The sequence below is a fragment of the Acanthaster planci genome, linkage group LG11 (assembly GCF_054643075.1).
Source record: "Acanthaster planci isolate LZ-2023a linkage group LG11, COTS_SCS, whole genome shotgun sequence".
NCBI lineage: Eukaryota > Metazoa > Echinodermata > Asteroidea > Valvatida > Acanthasteridae > Acanthaster > Acanthaster planci.
Window position 1 is genome coordinate 3,831,071 of NC_141787.1, and position 18,554 is coordinate 3,849,624.

Consider the following 18,554-nt stretch of genomic DNA (forward strand, 5'->3'; position numbering starts at 1 on the left):
GGGAGGGCTTGGCAACATTCACTTTTTGGGGGGTGAGTTTGTTTTGGGCGGATAATTAAAAAATTCATTGGTTAACCTACTAAAAATTGAAAATCAAATGAAATCTGAAGGACCAAACAGCACATTGATTTTTGTTTGAGAGGCCTCAGGGACTTCAGTTGCCTGCCATGGGGCTCCAAACTTGGTTGATTTTACACTATTTTCAATGGAGCTTGAATTAGTTCAGTGCACCCTATATTGCCAAGATGGCGGCGTCCTGGATGTCATGGCGGTTGGATTGAAAAATCATTTCTCACGTTTGCGATAGTTACACCAGTGGTGGAAAGACCGGAACAAGCCAGGGATAGCAGTTTTATGAATTGTGAGACATGAGAAACATTTGATTGTTGGCAGCAACACTCCACTGGTAAATACCCATGCAATCATGTGGAAATTCTGAAAAACAATTAACTCTGTCACTGTTCATGCTGTTTTGCGTGTAATTTTCAAGAAATCAGCAGTGACCGAAGGACTTGATGGTTTCCGTGGGCCAACCCTAACCGAGCTTAACCCTAACGGAGGCCAACCCTAATGACGGCTAACCCTAACGGAGGCCAACCCTAATTATGAAGGGTAACCCTAACAGGGCCCTAACCAAGGGTGGGGGTACTTCCTCGATGGTCAAGTACAGCCCGCGCACCAACTGACCAAGCTGTGGATATATGCGCAGGTGACTGAAAGTTCTCGAAACACTCTCCTTGGTGGTTTGTTCCACTCTTGTGTTGGAAGTGCCCTATTTTGGGCTCAGGTTTTCAACTCTTGGGCTGGAGCGTGTCAACAGGAATAAATTCTACGTAGAGCTTTCATGTCAAAGCATGGCTGAAGTTTCATAATTTTCTTGTATTTGATCTCTGCTGTTGGTAGTGTATGGCCAAAGCGGTAACCCTTCCTTATCAGTAGGACATGCTAGTTGAAGCTATTTATGGGGAAAGGTGCAATTTTCAAATGCTGATTGGACATTCTTCTGTTTGCACTATAGTAGAAGTGTACATGTACAGTGTATGTATAGGCAGTTTGTGCACATTTGCTATTGGCTGACCTTGATGATTTACTCCCCATAGCACAGCCAGTCGACTTTTTTTTCCAATTTATTTTCAAAAATTGAGTTTTTTGGAACATTCTCAACCATTCAGCATTGTTTCTGTGTCAGACTGTGAAAAAGGGGTGTATATAAAGGGTGCAGTGTCCCAATTCAAGGAAAATTCTCCGCCGGGCCGAGGCGCAGAAAAAGTACCCCCAGAGATTGTTTCGAAAAGAGGGGTCTGTTTGGGCCAGGAAATGGTGGAATTGTGTCAGTATGGCCCAGGATCATCTCTGTAGATTCAGGGGCACCCATCTGGGGGCAAAGCAGACAAAAATGGGATTGAAAATTAGTCAGAAGAGCCCCAGGAAGGTGAGGGATGTCATTTGAAAAATGGCCGCTGGGAGGGCTTGGCAACATTCACTTTTTGGGGGGTGAGTTTGTTTTGGGCGGATAATTAAAAAATTCATTGGTTAACCTACTAAAAATTGAAAATCAAATGAAATCTGAAGGACCAAACAGCACATTGATTTTTGTTTGAGAGGCCTCAGGGACTTCAGTTGCCTGCCATGGGGCTCCAAACTTGGTTGATTTTACACTATTTTCAATGGAGCTTGAATTAGTTCAGTGCACCCTATATTGCCAAGATGGCGGCGTCCTGGATGTCATGGCGGTTGGATTGAAAAATCATTTCTCACGTTTGCGATAGTTACACCAGTGGTGGAAAGACCGGAACAAGCCAGGGATAGCAGTTTTATGAATTGTGAGACATGAGAAACATTTGATTGTTGGCAGCAACACTCCACTGGTAAATACCCATGCAATCATGTGGAAATTCTGAAAAACAATTAACTCTGTCACTGTTCATGCTGTTTTGCGTGTAATTTTCAAGAAATCAGCAGTGACCGAAGGACTTGATGGTTTCCGTGGGCCAACCCTAACCGAGCTTAACCCTAACGGAGGCCAACCCTAATGACGGCTAACCCTAACGGAGGCCAACCCTAATTATGAAGGGTAACCCTAACAGGGCCCTAACCAAGGGTGGGGGTACTTCCTCGATGGTCAAGTACAGCCCGCGCACCAACTGACCAAGCTGTGGATATATGCGCAGGTGACTGAAAGTTCTCGAAACACTCTCCTTGGTGGTTTGTTCCACTCTTGTGTTGGAAGTGCCCTATTTTGGGCTCAGGTTTTCAACTCTTGGGCTGGAGCGTGTCAACAGGAATAAATTCTACGTAGAGCTTTCATGTCAAAGCATGGCTGAAGTTTCATAATTTTCTTGTATTTGATCTCTGCTGTTGGTAGTGTATGGCCAAAGCGGTAACCCTTCCTTATCAGTAGGACATGCTAGTTGAAGCTATTTATGGGGAAAGGTGCAATTTTCAAATGCTGATTGGACATTCTTCTGTTTGCACTATAGTAGAAGTGTACATGTACAGTGTATGTATAGGCAGTTTGTGCACATTTGCTATTGGCTGACCTTGATGATTTACTCCCCATAGCACAGCCAGTCGACTTTTTTTTCCAATTTATTTTCAAAAATTGAGTTTTTTGGAACATTCTCAACCATTCAGCATTGTTTCTGTGTCAGACTGTGAAAAAGGGGTGTATATAAAGGGTGCAGTGTCCCAATTCAAGGAAAATTCTCCGCCGGGCCGAGGCGCAGAAAAAGTACCCCCAGAGATTGTTTCGAAAAGAGGGGTCTGTTTGGGCCAGGAAATGGTGGAATTGTGTCAGTATGGCCCAGGATCATCTCTGTAGATTCAGGGGCACCCATCTGGGGGCAAAGCAGACAAAAATGGGATTGAAAATTAGTCAGAAGAGCCCCAGGAAGGTGAGGGATGTCATTTGAAAAATGGCCGCTGGGAGGGCTTGGCAACATTCACTTTTTGGGGGGTGAGTTTGTTTTGGGCGGATAATTAAAAAATTCATTGGTTAACCTACTAAAAATTGAAAATCAAATGAAATCTGAAGGACCAAACAGCACATTGATTTTTGTTTGAGAGGCCTCAGGGACTTCAGTTGCCTGCCATGGGGCTCCAAACTTGGTTGATTTTACACTATTTTCAATGGAGCTTGAATTAGTTCAGTGCACCCTATATTGCCAAGATGGCGGCGTCCTGGATGTCATGGCGGTTGGATTGAAAAATCATTTCTCACGTTTGCGATAGTTACACCAGTGGTGGAAAGACCGGAACAAGCCAGGGATAGCAGTTTTATGAATTGTGAGACATGAGAAACATTTGATTGTTGGCAGCAACACTCCACTGGTAAATACCCATGCAATCATGTGGAAATTCTGAAAAACAATTAACTCTGTCACTGTTCATGCTGTTTTGCGTGTAATTTTCAAGAAATCAGCAGTGACCGAAGGACTTGATGGTTTCCGTGGGCCAACCCTAACCGAGCTTAACCCTAACGGAGGCCAACCCTAATGACGGCTAACCCTAACGGAGGCCAACCCTAATTATGAAGGGTAACCCTAACAGGGCCCTAACCAAGGGTGGGGGTACTTCCTCGATGGTCAAGTACAGCCCGCGCACCAACTGACCAAGCTGTGGATATATGCGCAGGTGACTGAAAGTTCTCGAAACACTCTCCTTGGTGGTTTGTTCCACTCTTGTGTTGGAAGTGCCCTATTTTGGGCTCAGGTTTTCAACTCTTGGGCTGGAGCGTGTCAACAGGAATAAATTCTACGTAGAGCTTTCATGTCAAAGCATGGCTGAAGTTTCATAATTTTCTTGTATTTGATCTCTGCTGTTGGTAGTGTATGGCCAAAGCGGTAACCCTTCCTTATCAGTAGGACATGCTAGTTGAAGCTATTTATGGGGAAAGGTGCAATTTTCAAATGCTGATTGGACATTCTTCTGTTTGCACTATAGTAGAAGTGTACATGTACAGTGTATGTATAGGCAGTTTGTGCACATTTGCTATTGGCTGACCTTGATGATTTACTCCCCATAGCACAGCCAGTCGACTTTTTTTTCCAATTTATTTTCAAAAATTGAGTTTTTTGGAACATTCTCAACCATTCAGCATTGTTTCTGTGTCAGACTGTGAAAAAGGGGTGTATATAAAGGGTGCAGTGTCCCAATTCAAGGAAAATTCTCCGCCGGGCCGAGGCGCAGAAAAAGTACCCCCAGAGATTGTTTCGAAAAGAGGGGTCTGTTTGGGCCAGGAAATGGTGGAATTGTGTCAGTATGGCCCAGGATCATCTCTGTAGATTCAGGGGCACCCATCTGGGGGCAAAGCAGACAAAAATGGGATTGAAAATTAGTCAGAAGAGCCCCAGGAAGGTGAGGGATGTCATTTGAAAAATGGCCGCTGGGAGGGCTTGGCAACATTCACTTTTTGGGGGGTGAGTTTGTTTTGGGCGGATAATTAAAAAATTCATTGGTTAACCTACTAAAAATTGAAAATCAAATGAAATCTGAAGGACCAAACAGCACATTGATTTTTGTTTGAGAGGCCTCAGGGACTTCAGTTGCCTGCCATGGGGCTCCAAACTTGGTTGATTTTACACTATTTTCAATGGAGCTTGAATTAGTTCAGTGCACCCCTAAGCGTACGTAGATACGTGATGCTTTCTCAGCGTACCTGTGAACTTCTGCTCGTTAATGCGCATGCTCAGTTCTGCAGCAGAGTATAGCAGCGGTGCAACTAGGGCCCTTTTTCAATACTCGACTTGAGCGCCACTGAGGCTTCGTTCCCAAAACCAATCCCCGATTGTGGGCTTGAAGCGTTTACATTAAATTAGATTGATGTAATTTCTGGCTTTCTTGCATTTTATTTGATGTTCTGTGACACTATTAGACTAATTACTGCGCTTACAGCTTCAAAGTCAGTTAGCTAAAACAGGTGAACCTGAGACGGAGCCAGAATTGAGTATTGGAAAACGGCCTCGGGCCGTTTTCCAACTTTCGGCTCCGTCTCAGGTCAACTGGTTTTTTTTTTTTACCAGCTGACGTTGAAGCTGTAGGCACCATAATCAGTCTACTAGTGGCACAGAACATTAAATAAGATGCAAGAAAGCCAAAAAATTACAGTAATCAGATGTAATTTAAACGCTTCAGGCCCACAATCGGGGATTGGTTTTGGGAACGAACCTGAGACGGAGACGAAGTTGAGTATTGGAAAACGGCCAAGGAAGACCGTGTGGATATGGATTCGGCCATCTCTTTTGTGGCTAGCATATATGGCCATGTTGGTTCCCGGCGCGGCTCGGCTTGCGCTTGCGCGAGTTGGGGTTGCACCGCACTAGCACTAGTACTATACTGCGGACTGGCGCGACACGCATTAGTACAGTAGGCCACAAATTACAAATTCAATACATTGCCATAAAGTCTCTTCGTGTGTCCCATCCTCCATGACATGTCCTATGATTATTTGTACAGAACCGTAAGTTTCCAGTAACACACATCGAAAAAGTCAGCGTCGTTACAGTCTTAAGTTAAAAGGGTAGGTATATTACATGTTGTTCGTAAACTCATTGAAAGAAAATGACAAAGCAGTGCCACTGCCAGTTACCCACGGCTAGTACTACTAGTACTAGTACTAGGCTAGGGAGTCCAGCGAAATGGCACCTTTAAATTGTATATCTGAAAGCGTGTAAATGTGTTTGTTTTCAATCAGTGATTTCTGCCCTTTTTGTGCATCAAATTCTAGATTTTGAAAAACATTTGTGTTGTGAAAAAACTGAAATTAGTGTTAGTACCATTTATTATGCCGGTTTAGGTCGAGTTTTGGGTGTAAAGTATGAAAATAATATAAGAATCTGGATTGGAGCCGCTTACTGTACGTCAACAACTGTTATGACTGTGTGTGGCCATCTTTGTTGTCGTGTGACGTAGTCTCGTCTAAGCCTAATACCTTGTGAGTCTCAACCAGGTTTAGAACAATGATGTCATTATCTTGTAGAGCTTATAATAGTTAATACTCTTTCATTTGATGTACGACTCCAGGCATCTGACCAAAGCACCGTCAAGACTTGTTTTGGCTTGTGAAGACTACAAGAGGGTAACAAAAAATGTGCAATTTTCTGTTGAAAATCCCCCAAAACATGTGTAAGGAGTTGATGAAACATATATGAAATGGTGTTTATTTGGAAGCTTGGAATTTCAGGAAGAAAAGGAAGTTGTTTATTTGTCAAAAATTGATGTCGAACTGGTGCCAAACAGCCCTTTTGTATTGGGGTGCTATCGTGCATCTATGGTGTATGTATGTTCATCAGATTGGTGCATGGTGTACGGGTAGCAAGATGCAAATAACAAGTGCATAAACCACACATGTTGTTTCAATCAAATGTTATCAAAAGATCCTGTCAAACACGAACACACTTTAACTTATGACACCTGACAGACTTGGTCCCTTATTTTTATAGTTATTTATTGACGATAGAATATCACATCATATGTGTGCTTCAGTGATCTTTCACACATCACTAAAAATTTCAAGCCCAACTCAACTGACCTGTTACTGTATACATGTACATGTATCCTTGTTAGGGAGCAGGCCATGACAATTTTTTTTTTTTTTTTTTTTTTAGTTTGCCCATTCGGGCAGGCCATGGCGTAAATTTGCTTCTTCTCCTACCTCCATGATTTAACTAAGGCCTACTGCATACTTGCAGTATTTTATTAGGCTAAAAACACATATGTACATGTGATAGGCCTACATGTAGTTGTGCTGTGCATGCAATGTGCCTCTCAAAAATTGGGTCAGTAGGTCAGAACTTTGTTTTGTTTGGGGGTAATTTTGTGCTGATTGAATGGCATCAGCGGGGAGGAAAGATTCCAAATGTATCTCAAAAAGTGATGAACTTTGTCTTTATGTAAAAATTTCTACATACAGCAATACACAAGAAAATTGTGAAAAATTCACACAATCACGACGGCAATCACATTGGTAAACCGGCCAACAATGTCCATTTAGGTCCTAATGCAGTAATCTGGTAATGGTGTAGGCTATCGCGTGGTAAGCGGGCGTGATTCACTTGACCAGTGGGCGCTAAAATGAGCAGAACGACCTCAAATTTCTCATGAACGAAGAAAGTATAGACATAAATAAGAGACCAATTCTGTGAATTGACTTGCAGAAAACCTCCTGCAACCATTCTGCAACATAACATTAATGTCTTTGCGGCCTGCAGCTGGCCTTTTGCATTCGCAACGCGTACGGCCGATGAAGAGTGTTTATGTACAGTACATGCAGTACATGTACTGTACAGACTGGTACTGGTTGCTACATTTGCATTATGCATTCTTGTGCATGGGTGCGGCAGGAACCAGAGCAGATTCGTTTAATGCACAGAGTTTTGCGCACGTGTTTTCATCACTGTGACAGCGCGCAAAGAATTATGGGGTGATTTGTGCAAGTGAATACATGTGCGGTGTGCACGGTGTTCCAGTCAAATGTAAGCAATCAAGGAGCGATGTGTATGCTGTTTCTGTGTGCCTTGCTGAACAGGGTCAGTCGGTATGCATGTGTAGGGCACTACAACCAAGAGAAAAAAAGGGCACTGCCATCTTGGCTTTTGGGAGGCACCACGGCCAAATGGGAGGGCACCGACGGTCATGGCCGTCGTGAAATTCAAGGCCTGCCATTGGTACATGTAGTATATTATCGCTCAGTCGGTCTTGACATGGAACAGCTGTCGAGAAGATTAGGGGTCAAGTGACGTAATGTTCAAAGACCCTATTTTAAAGATGGCGACTGTGAGAGCGAGCCCGTTAGATGAATGGATTAAAGGCAAAAAGTCTGGAAAATACCTGCATAACGTGAGTGAAATCATTCCATAAATGGCTTTTAGAAAGTGGAAAGGTCAAGGATCATATCGGTGTGCAAAAGAAATTTTGCCCAAGATGATAAGTGGGTACCCCGAAAATTTTCAGTACGCTGACATGAAATTGCGTATACGGATGTGTGGCTAAGGTCAGTAAGGATGGAGCGGGAGTGAAAGTCTGTGCCACACTAGTGGGGCTAGTAGTAGGCCTAGTAGCCCCACACGTCATGCACGTAGGGCTGTGGTGGCTCGCTTTTACAATCTGTCTCTTTTCTGTCGCCACCTCAAGAGACATATGGTAAACAGAGCCACTACACTACAGCTACGTATAAGGCTAGTAACTCCCAGAACTGTAGGATCCGATGTCCGCCCCACAGTTCCAGGGGTAGGCCTAGCTCAGGTGGACTCCCTGACTGTACTATGTTACGGAGGGAGTCCAGGATATAAAGGGTGCAAAATCGGAGGAAAAATTTAGTAAGTAAAATTTGCAACATTTCTACCTTTTCCAAGGAGCCAGTATCACGTCTGTAACTCCTATGCTTCCTTATCTCCACGTTTGGTGGGTTAAGAAATTCAACACATCACTATCAAAGGCAAAAATGGGAAAAGTCGGACATAACGTTAACCCCTTGACGACAGAAATTTCTTCCCGAAAGCCGACTCCAAGAATTCCAGCCTCACTTGGCCACGAAGGCCACCTGCCAAACCGCAAATTCTCCGTTTTTGGCCCTGCATGCTCTGCATGCTTCAAATTACATGGTGAAAAGGCTGATTGTTTGGTGGCATGCGGCTCTGCTCACCCTTCCATGTTCCCGTTGCCTCTTTTCAAAGTGGGGACAATTGTGAAGCTGGTGATTATGATGCAAAATCAGTCTTTTCATTTCTGGGCTCCGAACAAAGACCAATTACCATATATACAAGAGCCAGGGTCTGCCTTCTTCCACAGTGTTCGCTCGAGAATGGGCCGAGAATAATAGCTGAAAAGCGGGCTGAGAATCTCGATTTTTACGGCAGCTCTATCGGCGTCCCGGTCTTGCCATTGTTGTGGACTGTTTTCAGCCGTTCTCCGGTGAAGTTCGTAAAGTGTGCGTGCGCAACTATTCGGCGTACCAGCTTCTGAGCTGTGTACACGCACATCAAAACTACATGTTCTGACTGGAACCAGTGAAACTTAAGTCTAACTGAATCCATTCAGAACTGAATCTGCTTGCCCTGAAGAAGGTACTCAGTTACCGAAAGCTCGGCAATCATTATTTCAGAGTACTGATTTATATTATATTCTTGTCAATATTCTAACCAAATCTACTGGTTTCGAAAATGCTCACATAAAGCACGGACCGCACAACATGGTTCTCACCATTGATCTCCATGCCGAGTACACACAACATTGGGCCGGAAGCGAGGCTGTGGCGTGCGTTGGGGAAAATTGGCCTAGTATAATACCTGCACGCAAGCTGAGTCTACTATGGCTAGTACGGGAAAGTTAAAATTCATGATTTGTACAAATCCTGGCCATTTTTGAGCATGTATTATGTGTTAACAGGTGGACTGTAATAGACAGACAAAAGGTGTCCACAAAATTCAACAGTAGTTAAGGGATCCGGCAGTTCCGTGTCGAGTGGAAAGGGTATTATCCAGCAAGGCTTTGGCACATTTCTGTTGCTAGCAATTTACTAATATCTGTTGATTTGTACCATTTTAAAAGTTATACCAAATACATTTTTTGTTAGAGATGGAGAACTTTTACAGAAAGCGCTAGTTAGATAAATGTTTTTAATAGACTAGACTGATAATGAGAGTCAAAAACAGTGATTAACAATCATGATCTCTTTGGCCTGAATTTAAAAACAAAAAATCACCTACTTTGAGGTTTAAAACTTTTGACATAGTCTATCTCTCCATTGCTCTAAAATCAAACTCGTCACTGCCAATTACCAATTCAGTCTGTTTATTGTATGTATAGTTTAAGAATAAAAAAGGAAAGGCTGATCAAAAGCCTGATTTGTACATGATTGCTCCTTACCGCACATGCACGCGCCAGTACTGCCTCTTCATACTGTGTTCCCGATCAGTATAGCGTCGCTCTTGCCTGTTCATCACAATCATCATGCCCACAATATAATCCTCTTTCCATTCCTCAATTATCAAGATAAGTTACTGTTTCATTTTGATAAAAAAACAGATCTCTACAATATTGTTTATTTATACATCTAACCAATAAAACTCTATGAACAAATTAAACACGTTTAATACTTCATAGAGAGATTGTTGATGAACTTCTTCCCTTACAACTTCAAGAACCCTGCATATACAAAGCCTTCCACGCTAACCGAGGTTATTCTTATAAAATAGCAGGCTGTGTCACAAATTTATGTTTATAAACCGAAATTTAAAGCAGAACAAAATATGAACATTTTAGGGGTAAAGAATAGGGGATTAATTGGTCAGTTTGAAGCCCCCGATCTGACTGATACGGAACTGCGTTTTTTAATATCGGCTTGACGACAGGCGGGTGAAAGCCGGGTACCAGTCAAGGCCTCCGTGTAGGAGGCGAGCACCATACCTTCACTGGAAATTGCACAGGAGTAGTGTGTGCACGCAGCTCGGATTCTTGTATTGTACGTGCGTGCACTTCACAACTAGTCCCGAGAACAGATGAATTACGTCTACAAAAGTAACGTCTTTCACTTAATTTCCTCGATTTAATAGTCTATGGTTCGTTCTGAAATTCCAAACCCCCCCCACGAAAAACTTGCAAATGTGAAAAATTAGTTTCTTCAACAAGGTAAATCAAGAACAAATTAGAACCAATTTTGTGTTCATTTTGTACACAACTTTTATACCCTGGACATCAGTCGTAATGAAATGAAGACAACGTCCAACCTGGGCTAGGGGTATGTCTGACTGCCAGTGTGACTATTCCTTTTTTTGATTTTGAACGGGATCGGCCATACTATTAACTAACGCTCCACAACAGTACGTATAGTAGGTATGTCAACAGTACGGACCGATTTTCCTGGAGCGGCCGGTATCTACACCAACTTCATGTCACCAAAAATAGGAATGATCACTGTGTAGACCCCCAAAATCGTCATATAATTTGTTTCATCCTTTGTCTTTCAAATACATGAAAAAAATGTGGAGTATCTTCACACATAAAGTGGAGAATGAGGTTTTAAAATACGCATTTGTCCATGGGCAGCATCAAAATCACCTTTTTGGACTCACAGCTACTTGAATCTTGCCGCTGAAATGCAACATGTTCCGATCTTTTCATCGCGCTTTCGAAATGATATTGTCTTCATATCCCACAAAAACTTGCCTTTTTGGAAAGTGGATGTTCCCTAGTTTGATGTCAGAGGTCAAATATATTGTGCATTTTGCCTTCTGTTTTTGGCAACGTACGAAGGTTCTACTATCTTCGCTGACCTTAGACTTTTGACTGACGTACATTGAATTCTTAAAAAAAAAAGAAACGTGCTTTATATATTTTGAATCTTTAGTTCATATTCTACAACTTTGCTGGAGAACATGTTATTGTATCTGTTCAATATCACCTCACAAAATTCAATTTTGTTTCGTTGCATCGGTATAATAAATTTTGACGGTCTTCGTGCACATGGCAGCATGGCAGCAATGCCTTCTTGCGCGAATGACACGACGGGCAATTTGCACGTTGAACTTTGCGAGCATGTTTGTGGCTGGTATCGTCTGGAGATCGACAGTTTGGTCTTGCATCAAGTCCTACCAGATACAAGTACATAGATTCATTTTGTGTTACTGTTTCGTTATAAAATACAAAATTAGAGGAGTATTTTTCGTTTAATGATGGGTGAGTAAGTCGGAGAGAGGGAATGGTAGATTTACGGTGGGAGCCCACACAGGTCACTCTCAGTTATTACGCCATTGTGCATGTGCAGTAGGTCGAAGCCATGTGTACAATCATTGTTACGCCCTCTGAAACTACATTTTAATTGGATTTATTGAAACTCTGGGTTTATAAATCACAAACTGATCATTAAGTACTTCTTTCGCAAATGTTTATCTTTTCGGCTTTTTTTCCCCTTTTTGTGGCCTCTATTTTTTCTACTTTTCTCTTTATGTCTTATGGGATTTTTAGCTGTTAGTTTTTTCTTTTTAGCTGTTTCAACAAGAGCCGGAACAGGTTGTTTTTTCGTTACAATTTTAAAAAAAAAAATTTTGTTTGGGCTTTTTCGCAATTTTGTAAAAAAGGCATTCTTTTTGTTCTTTTTGTTGCATCTTCTGCTCAAAAGCCCATTTGTTTTGTACACGTTTTTGTCACTGCCACTTTAGTGCTTTTACAACTTTAGATTTTCATCATACTTAAAACAATGATGAACCCTCATGCACAGATGGTCCCAGAAACATTATGTCATGATGACGTCATCAAGCGATTTATTATTGACAATTTCAATATTTATTTTAGCCCATTGACTTTGTACATGTTTTTGAGGCACTATTTTCGTACCTAAGAAATCTTTTATCGTCGTCAAACTTACAGCAAGCACTAACTATAAAATGAAGATAATTCTGAAATATTTACGTCATGATGAGGTCATCAAGTAATTAATTGTTAAATTTTGAATATTTAAATATTCAGGAGGCAAGTCACGTGACATTAAAGGTGCACTCTTTACGGCCCTGTATCCCCCAAAGTACTTGTCCGATCAGGTTCAAATCTTGCAGATATCTTGAAAAGGGAGTGCTTTAGAGGAAAATTGACCTCATGTGATGTTGACGTCATCAGGATTGAAGTCATGTGACATTAAATGTGCACTCTCTAAGCCTACGTATTTCCCGACATGGATGTCGAATGGGGTTCAAATCTTGCAGATTTCTTGAACATGGAGTGCTTTAGAGGAAAATTGACCTCATCTGATGATGACTTTAGCAGAAGACAAGTCATGTGACATTAAAGGTACACTCTTTAAAGCCACATATCTCTTGAAGTAAATGTCAGATTTGGTTCATATCTTGCAGATTTCTTGTGAAGGGGGTGCTTTAGAGGAATATTGACCTTATCTGATGATGACGTTATCAGGAGACAAGTCACTTGACATTAAAGTTGCACTCTGTAAGGCCCATTATCTCCAAAAGGACATGGCCCAGTGTGTTGAAAGTTAGCAGATATCTGGAAGGGGATGTGTGAAAGACGAAAATTGACCTCATGGGGTGATGACATCATCAGTACACAAGTCATGTGACATTAAAGGTGTATCATTTAGAGCCTTATATCTCCAAAAGTATATGTCTCAGCTGGATGAAACTTCGCAGGTGTGCAATCACGGCGATGGGTTTTTCAATGAAAAGCAAAAAAGCCCTTTGTTCTGTTGCAAACAGACATAGAACATCTCTTTGGCTTTTTCGCAAGTTTGCGAAAAAGGTATTCTTTTTGTTCTGTTTTTTTGCTTCTTCCTTTTTCCTCTGCTCAAAAGCCTGTTTGTTTTTTACACGTTTTTTCTACCACTCACTTTAGTCTTTTGCAACTTGGATCATCATCAAAGTTATACCAATAACAAACCCTTATGCACAGATGGTCCTAGAAACATGATGTCATGATGACGTCATCAAGTGATTTATTATTAAATTTTGTATATTCAAATATTCTGTTAAATTTATAAAAAAACCATATAAAATCGACCCTGGCCTCCTGCAACATTCTGTTTGCAGCAAGTGACAGAATAAAATGTGGCCTTGAATTCATTTCGCGTGAGTCAAATCACATGACCCTTCCTTCCGGTCAAAACTGGAAGTGGTCTTATTTAAAAGTGGTAATAGGTATCGAGTTGTTTTCAATGGTGTTAGTCTGCTGGGGTATAGTATTTTTCAAATTATCTACTGATGATGTCACCTTATTGAGGAGCGCCCTCTAGCGACAGGTTAAAAATTCTGAAAAATGAATTTTGAATGGATGTCCGTGGCGAAGTTTGTCCAAATCGCCTGAAAGTTGATGTAGATGACCATCTTTACCCAGTCAACACTTGTGTGAAGTTTGGGGCTGATGACGTCATCAGACCGGAAATTACAATAAAAACTTCTTTTGTTCTTCAAAATTCGGTAAAAAATCAACTGTAAGCGATATAAGCGTGAATTGCGCACGAAATGAAAGCTAAAACATTGGAGTCAGCTGCATGATGTGCATAGCTGGTGTACTTTTTCACATACATGAATTGCCACCGACAAAAACCCCCTTAAAATATATATTGCCAACTCGAAAATGCCATTAGCATGCTGTGCATATGCTACTGTGTGTGTGTGGATGCCCAATATCTGCCTGTAACATAGACGGCACAGCGTGCGTAGGGCATTATACTCGGGACTTGGCAAAATGCCGACCACGTGCTGCTGAGAGCAGATCGCATTGTATGGAACGCCAAAAGGGACAAATAATTAAGATGTCTAATCTGTGCCTTTTCCGCGTTAAGTATAATGTTTTGTACTGTATATTGTATTGTACATGTCTTTTTGGGTTGAAACCTTGCAGGCAGTTAGGAAGGGAAGGTTTACAAACGGAAATTGACCTCAGGTGATGACAATACCATCAGCAGACGAGTCGTGTAACATTAAATGGTGCCTCTTTTAAAGTTCTATATCTCCTGAAGTGTATATCCAATTTGGTTCAAATCTTGCAGATATCTTGGAAAGGGAGTGCTTTAGAGGAATTTTGACCTCGTGTGATCATGACTTCATCAGGAGACAAGTTACGTGACATTAAAGGTGCACTCTTTAAGGCCCTATATCTCCTGAAGTACATGTCCGATTGGGTTCAAATCTTCCAGACATCTTGAAAAGGGAATGCTTTAGAGGTATATTGACCTAATGGGATAATGACGTCATCAGCAGACAAGTCACGTGATATTAAGGGTGCACTCTTTAAGGCCCTATATCTCCTGAAGTACATGCCTGATCAGGTTCAAATCTTCAAGACATCTTCAAAAGGAAGTACTTTTGAGGTATATTGACTTTATGTGATGATGCAACATCAGGAGACAAGTCACGTGACATGAAGTGTTAACCTTTAAGGCCCTATGTCTCCTGAAGTAGGTATCCTGTTGGGTTCAAATCTTGCAGATATCTTGAAAATTAGGGACTGCTTTAGAGGTATACTGACCTTGTGTGATGATGACGTCCTCAGGAGACAAGTCACGTGACCTTAAAGTTGCACTCTTTAACCACTACCTGCTGGGGACTCCGGAATCGGAGACATATGGTTTATATGCGTGGCTGGGATCTCCGAACTCAGACAAAGGAAACAGGGCCCTGTAACAAAAGACAGTACTCCAAACAAAAGACCAGGCTGCTGGGCATTACCAACATTTTTCACTCTCAAAAGTGGTGATAATCAAGGCTGCTGGCCTGGCTGAAATACTCGGGCGTCAATGAAGGTCACCTGTCAACTTAGAGTAGTACCTGAAGATTACTCCGTGCGGCTGTAAACGACCGTTAAATGAAACAATGAATTTTTGAAAGATTTTGAAAATGGAAAAAATGATAGTCATGCCGGCCCAGCATCATCAACATTGAAAAGTGCCCCGGCATGAAGTGGTTAAAGCCCTATATCTCTTGAAGTATGTGTTCTATCAGGTTGAAACTTTGCAGATAACTTGACATGAGATTAAAGCTGCAGTTTTCCACATAGGTTTTATACACGTTTTTCTACTACGCAATATTATCTTTCTTCTTGAGAGTAGTCCTTAACTTCGGCTGAGAATTGCTATGAGAACGAAAAAAAAATCTTTTTTTTTTTCGTCTTCGTTTGATTACATGTATGCCCAAGATTCTGAATAACAAATAATATTTCATAATTTTCTTTCAGTTTAAAAGCAAATCACATGACATCATAAAGGAGCAGCTTTTTGCATGGGTGTTTTCAGTCCATTGACTTTGTACACATTTTCGAGCCACTATTTGGAAACCTTCGCGATGTTTGATTGCTATGAAAGTGATATCGAACAAAGACCCTTATGCAAGAATTCTTCAACAGAAATGACGTCATGATGATATCATCATGTGATTTACTATTGATTTGTCAATAGTTATTTCAGCCCATTGACTTTGTACACATTTTCAAGCCATCATTTGGGCAATTATCAGAGGTTTGATCAACATCAAAGTTACAGACAACAAAGACCCTGGTGGAAGAATTATGCTAAATTTAAGATGTCGCGATGACGTCATCACCTATTTCGAAATTGATATTTTTGATATTTAATCTTCCCCCATAGGTTTTGTACACATTTTTCAACAACCTGTCTTCGGCACTCAGGTCACTACGACTTATTTCCTTCAGTGTACGCTTGAAGCCCCTCGTGAACAGAGGCTCCCACAAAAGAATTGTCAAAATTGATTTTTCAATATTTGTTTCTGCCTTTTGACTTTGTACACGTTTTCAAGCCACCATTTTTTGGGTTATTTTGAGAGGTTTGATCAACATCAAAGTTACTGTCAACGAAGACCCTGATGAAAGAATTTTGCTTAATTTATGACGTCATAATGACGTCATCACCTATTTTCAAATTGACTTCTGGATATTTAATCTTCCCCATAGGTTTTGTACACGTTTTCCATCAGCCTGTCCTCGGCACTTTGGTCAATCTGAATTATTTCCTTCAACATACACTTGAAGTCCCTTATGAAGAGAGGCCCCCAAAGTAAAATCGTCAACATGACATCATCAGGGGTCACGTGACATGAGATTGAAGCTGCAGTTTTCTCCATACGTTTTGTTCACGTTTTTCTACTACGCAATATTATCGATCTTAATGAGAGTAGTCCTGAACTTCGGCTGAGAATTACTTTGAGAACGAAAGAAAAATAGTAAATTTTTTTTTTCACCTTCGTTTGATTACAAATATGCCCAAGAGTCCGAATATCAAATAATATTTCAGATTTTTTGTTCAGTATAAACGCAAATCGCGTGACATGACTTTAAAGCCACATTTTCTTCCACAGGTTTTGTGCATGTTTTTCTATAAACGTCAAAGACTGGTGCACTCATACATCTGAGTGACTTTGTATTGGGAGCATAGGTAGTCCAACAACCCGTGGGGCTGTCAAACTAAAATCGTCATGTTGATGTCATTACGAGTCACGTGACATGAGATTAAAGCTGCATTTTTCTCTATAGGTTTATTGCCATGCAAAATATTGTGTGCGCAAAGGGGTGCATGGGCAAAGTGGCGCGTACCATGGGGAAAGTGGTACATGTATGTGAATGGATGACAGGGTTGTGATAATGTGATTGAAGTGGTAAATGGGCGAAAATGTCTGCTGGTGTACTGCCCTTGCCCTTAGTGGTGTAACTATGGGGGGGGGGGGTTGCGCCCCCTCCCCCAGTGGATGCCTGTGCCAAAAGCCATGTATGTAAAGGCAAAACCAGGTCAGGGGGAGAGGGTAAATGTTATTTTTTTTGAAGACAACTGTTCTTATTTTACCAAGATCTTTTACATACTGATAGATATCTCCTTAAACAAATTTTCTTTTTTAAAAATTCTACGAGAACAGTGATTTTATGATGACATCATCCGAGGTCATGTAACACGCCTGTGAAGTTAAATCCTTAGCAGTCTGACTGAGATTAAACTTTTGCATCTTCCCAAAACATTGGTTGGTGTCATGATGACCTCATCTTTAACATTTTAATATTTTTCAGTGTGATTCTAAGCAATAAAAATTTTTCAAACATGAACCAATCACCATAAAATTCATACAGCTCTTTGAACCTCAGCTCCAGATATTTGCAAAGTGATATATCATGATGACATTATTAGGTCGTTTATTATTACATTTTGAATATTCATAAAACATACAGACTTTCAGTGTCAGTTGCATGCCTTATAACTGGAGAACTTTGAGTCTGATTGGTTTAGTTTGTGTTCGTATGTAGTTGGGGATGTGTTATAGATGATAATTCACAATATAATGAGGTCACTTGAATAGAGGTCTCTGACATCTCAGAGGCGCATAATTTAAGACCTACATGTGTAACTAGAGAACCTTGAGACAGATTGGGTTCACTCTTGGTACATGTAGATAGGAAGACTGGACGTGATTCAGTTTAAATTAAAGTTGACTATCCGATGATTTCATTACAGGTACATGTATGATGTCATCTTAGAGGTGAACATTTTTATGGGTCTATGAAAAAGAATTGTAGATCCAATTCCATTTATTGTTGTGTGTAGGTAGATAGGGATGTATCAGCTGATGCTAAATTAAACATTTTCTTCAAAAATTTATTTTTCTCCATATCTCATAGACTTGTGCACAGTTGTACATGTATTTCGTCAACGTCTCTAATAGCAACATTCTTTTGACCAAACAAGGTTTTTCTCAAAAGTTGAAAAGGCAGAAAATCTGTCTTCTGTTGTCGGACACTATCTGTATATTGACAGTATCTGATCATCTTTTTCATAAATTTTTATTTCAGTCCATCTTCACGTGGAAGTTTGCTGTGATGGGTGATGTCAAAAATTTTCTGTACAGTTTCTGTGGCAAGAAGAAGGTGACCCCAGACTATGAGATCAAGAACTCTGGCCCCAAACATCGGCAGAGGTTTTTGTGTGAAGTAAGTAAATGCAGTATTGGTGAGCTGTGAAGCAAATGTGAGCCTGTGTAATCCTGATTTCTGTCTGTCTGTCCGTCTGTCCGTTTGCCGTAGTGTAAATGTACATCTGGCCGTCTGCCCAATTT

General features: G+C 41.0%; 1 protein-coding gene across 2 annotated transcripts in view; it reads left to right on the forward strand.

Moving 5' to 3' along the window:
• The window catches only part of dhx9 (DExH-box helicase 9), a 202,930-nt gene that overhangs the window by 3,426 nt on the left and 180,950 nt on the right, over positions 1–18,554 (forward strand). The window contains exons 1-2 of one of the 2 annotated variants that reach the window (XM_022239222.2): positions 5,306–5,518; positions 18,292–18,429. In XM_022239222.2, the coding sequence (XP_022094914.2) occupies positions 18,319–18,429 (111 nt within the window). In that variant the 5' untranslated portion in view covers positions 5,306–5,518; positions 18,292–18,318. Of the gene's footprint in view, positions 1–5,305; positions 5,519–18,291; positions 18,430–18,554 lie in introns of those variants that run through there. The other variant, XM_087143419.1, reaches the window with a different exon arrangement.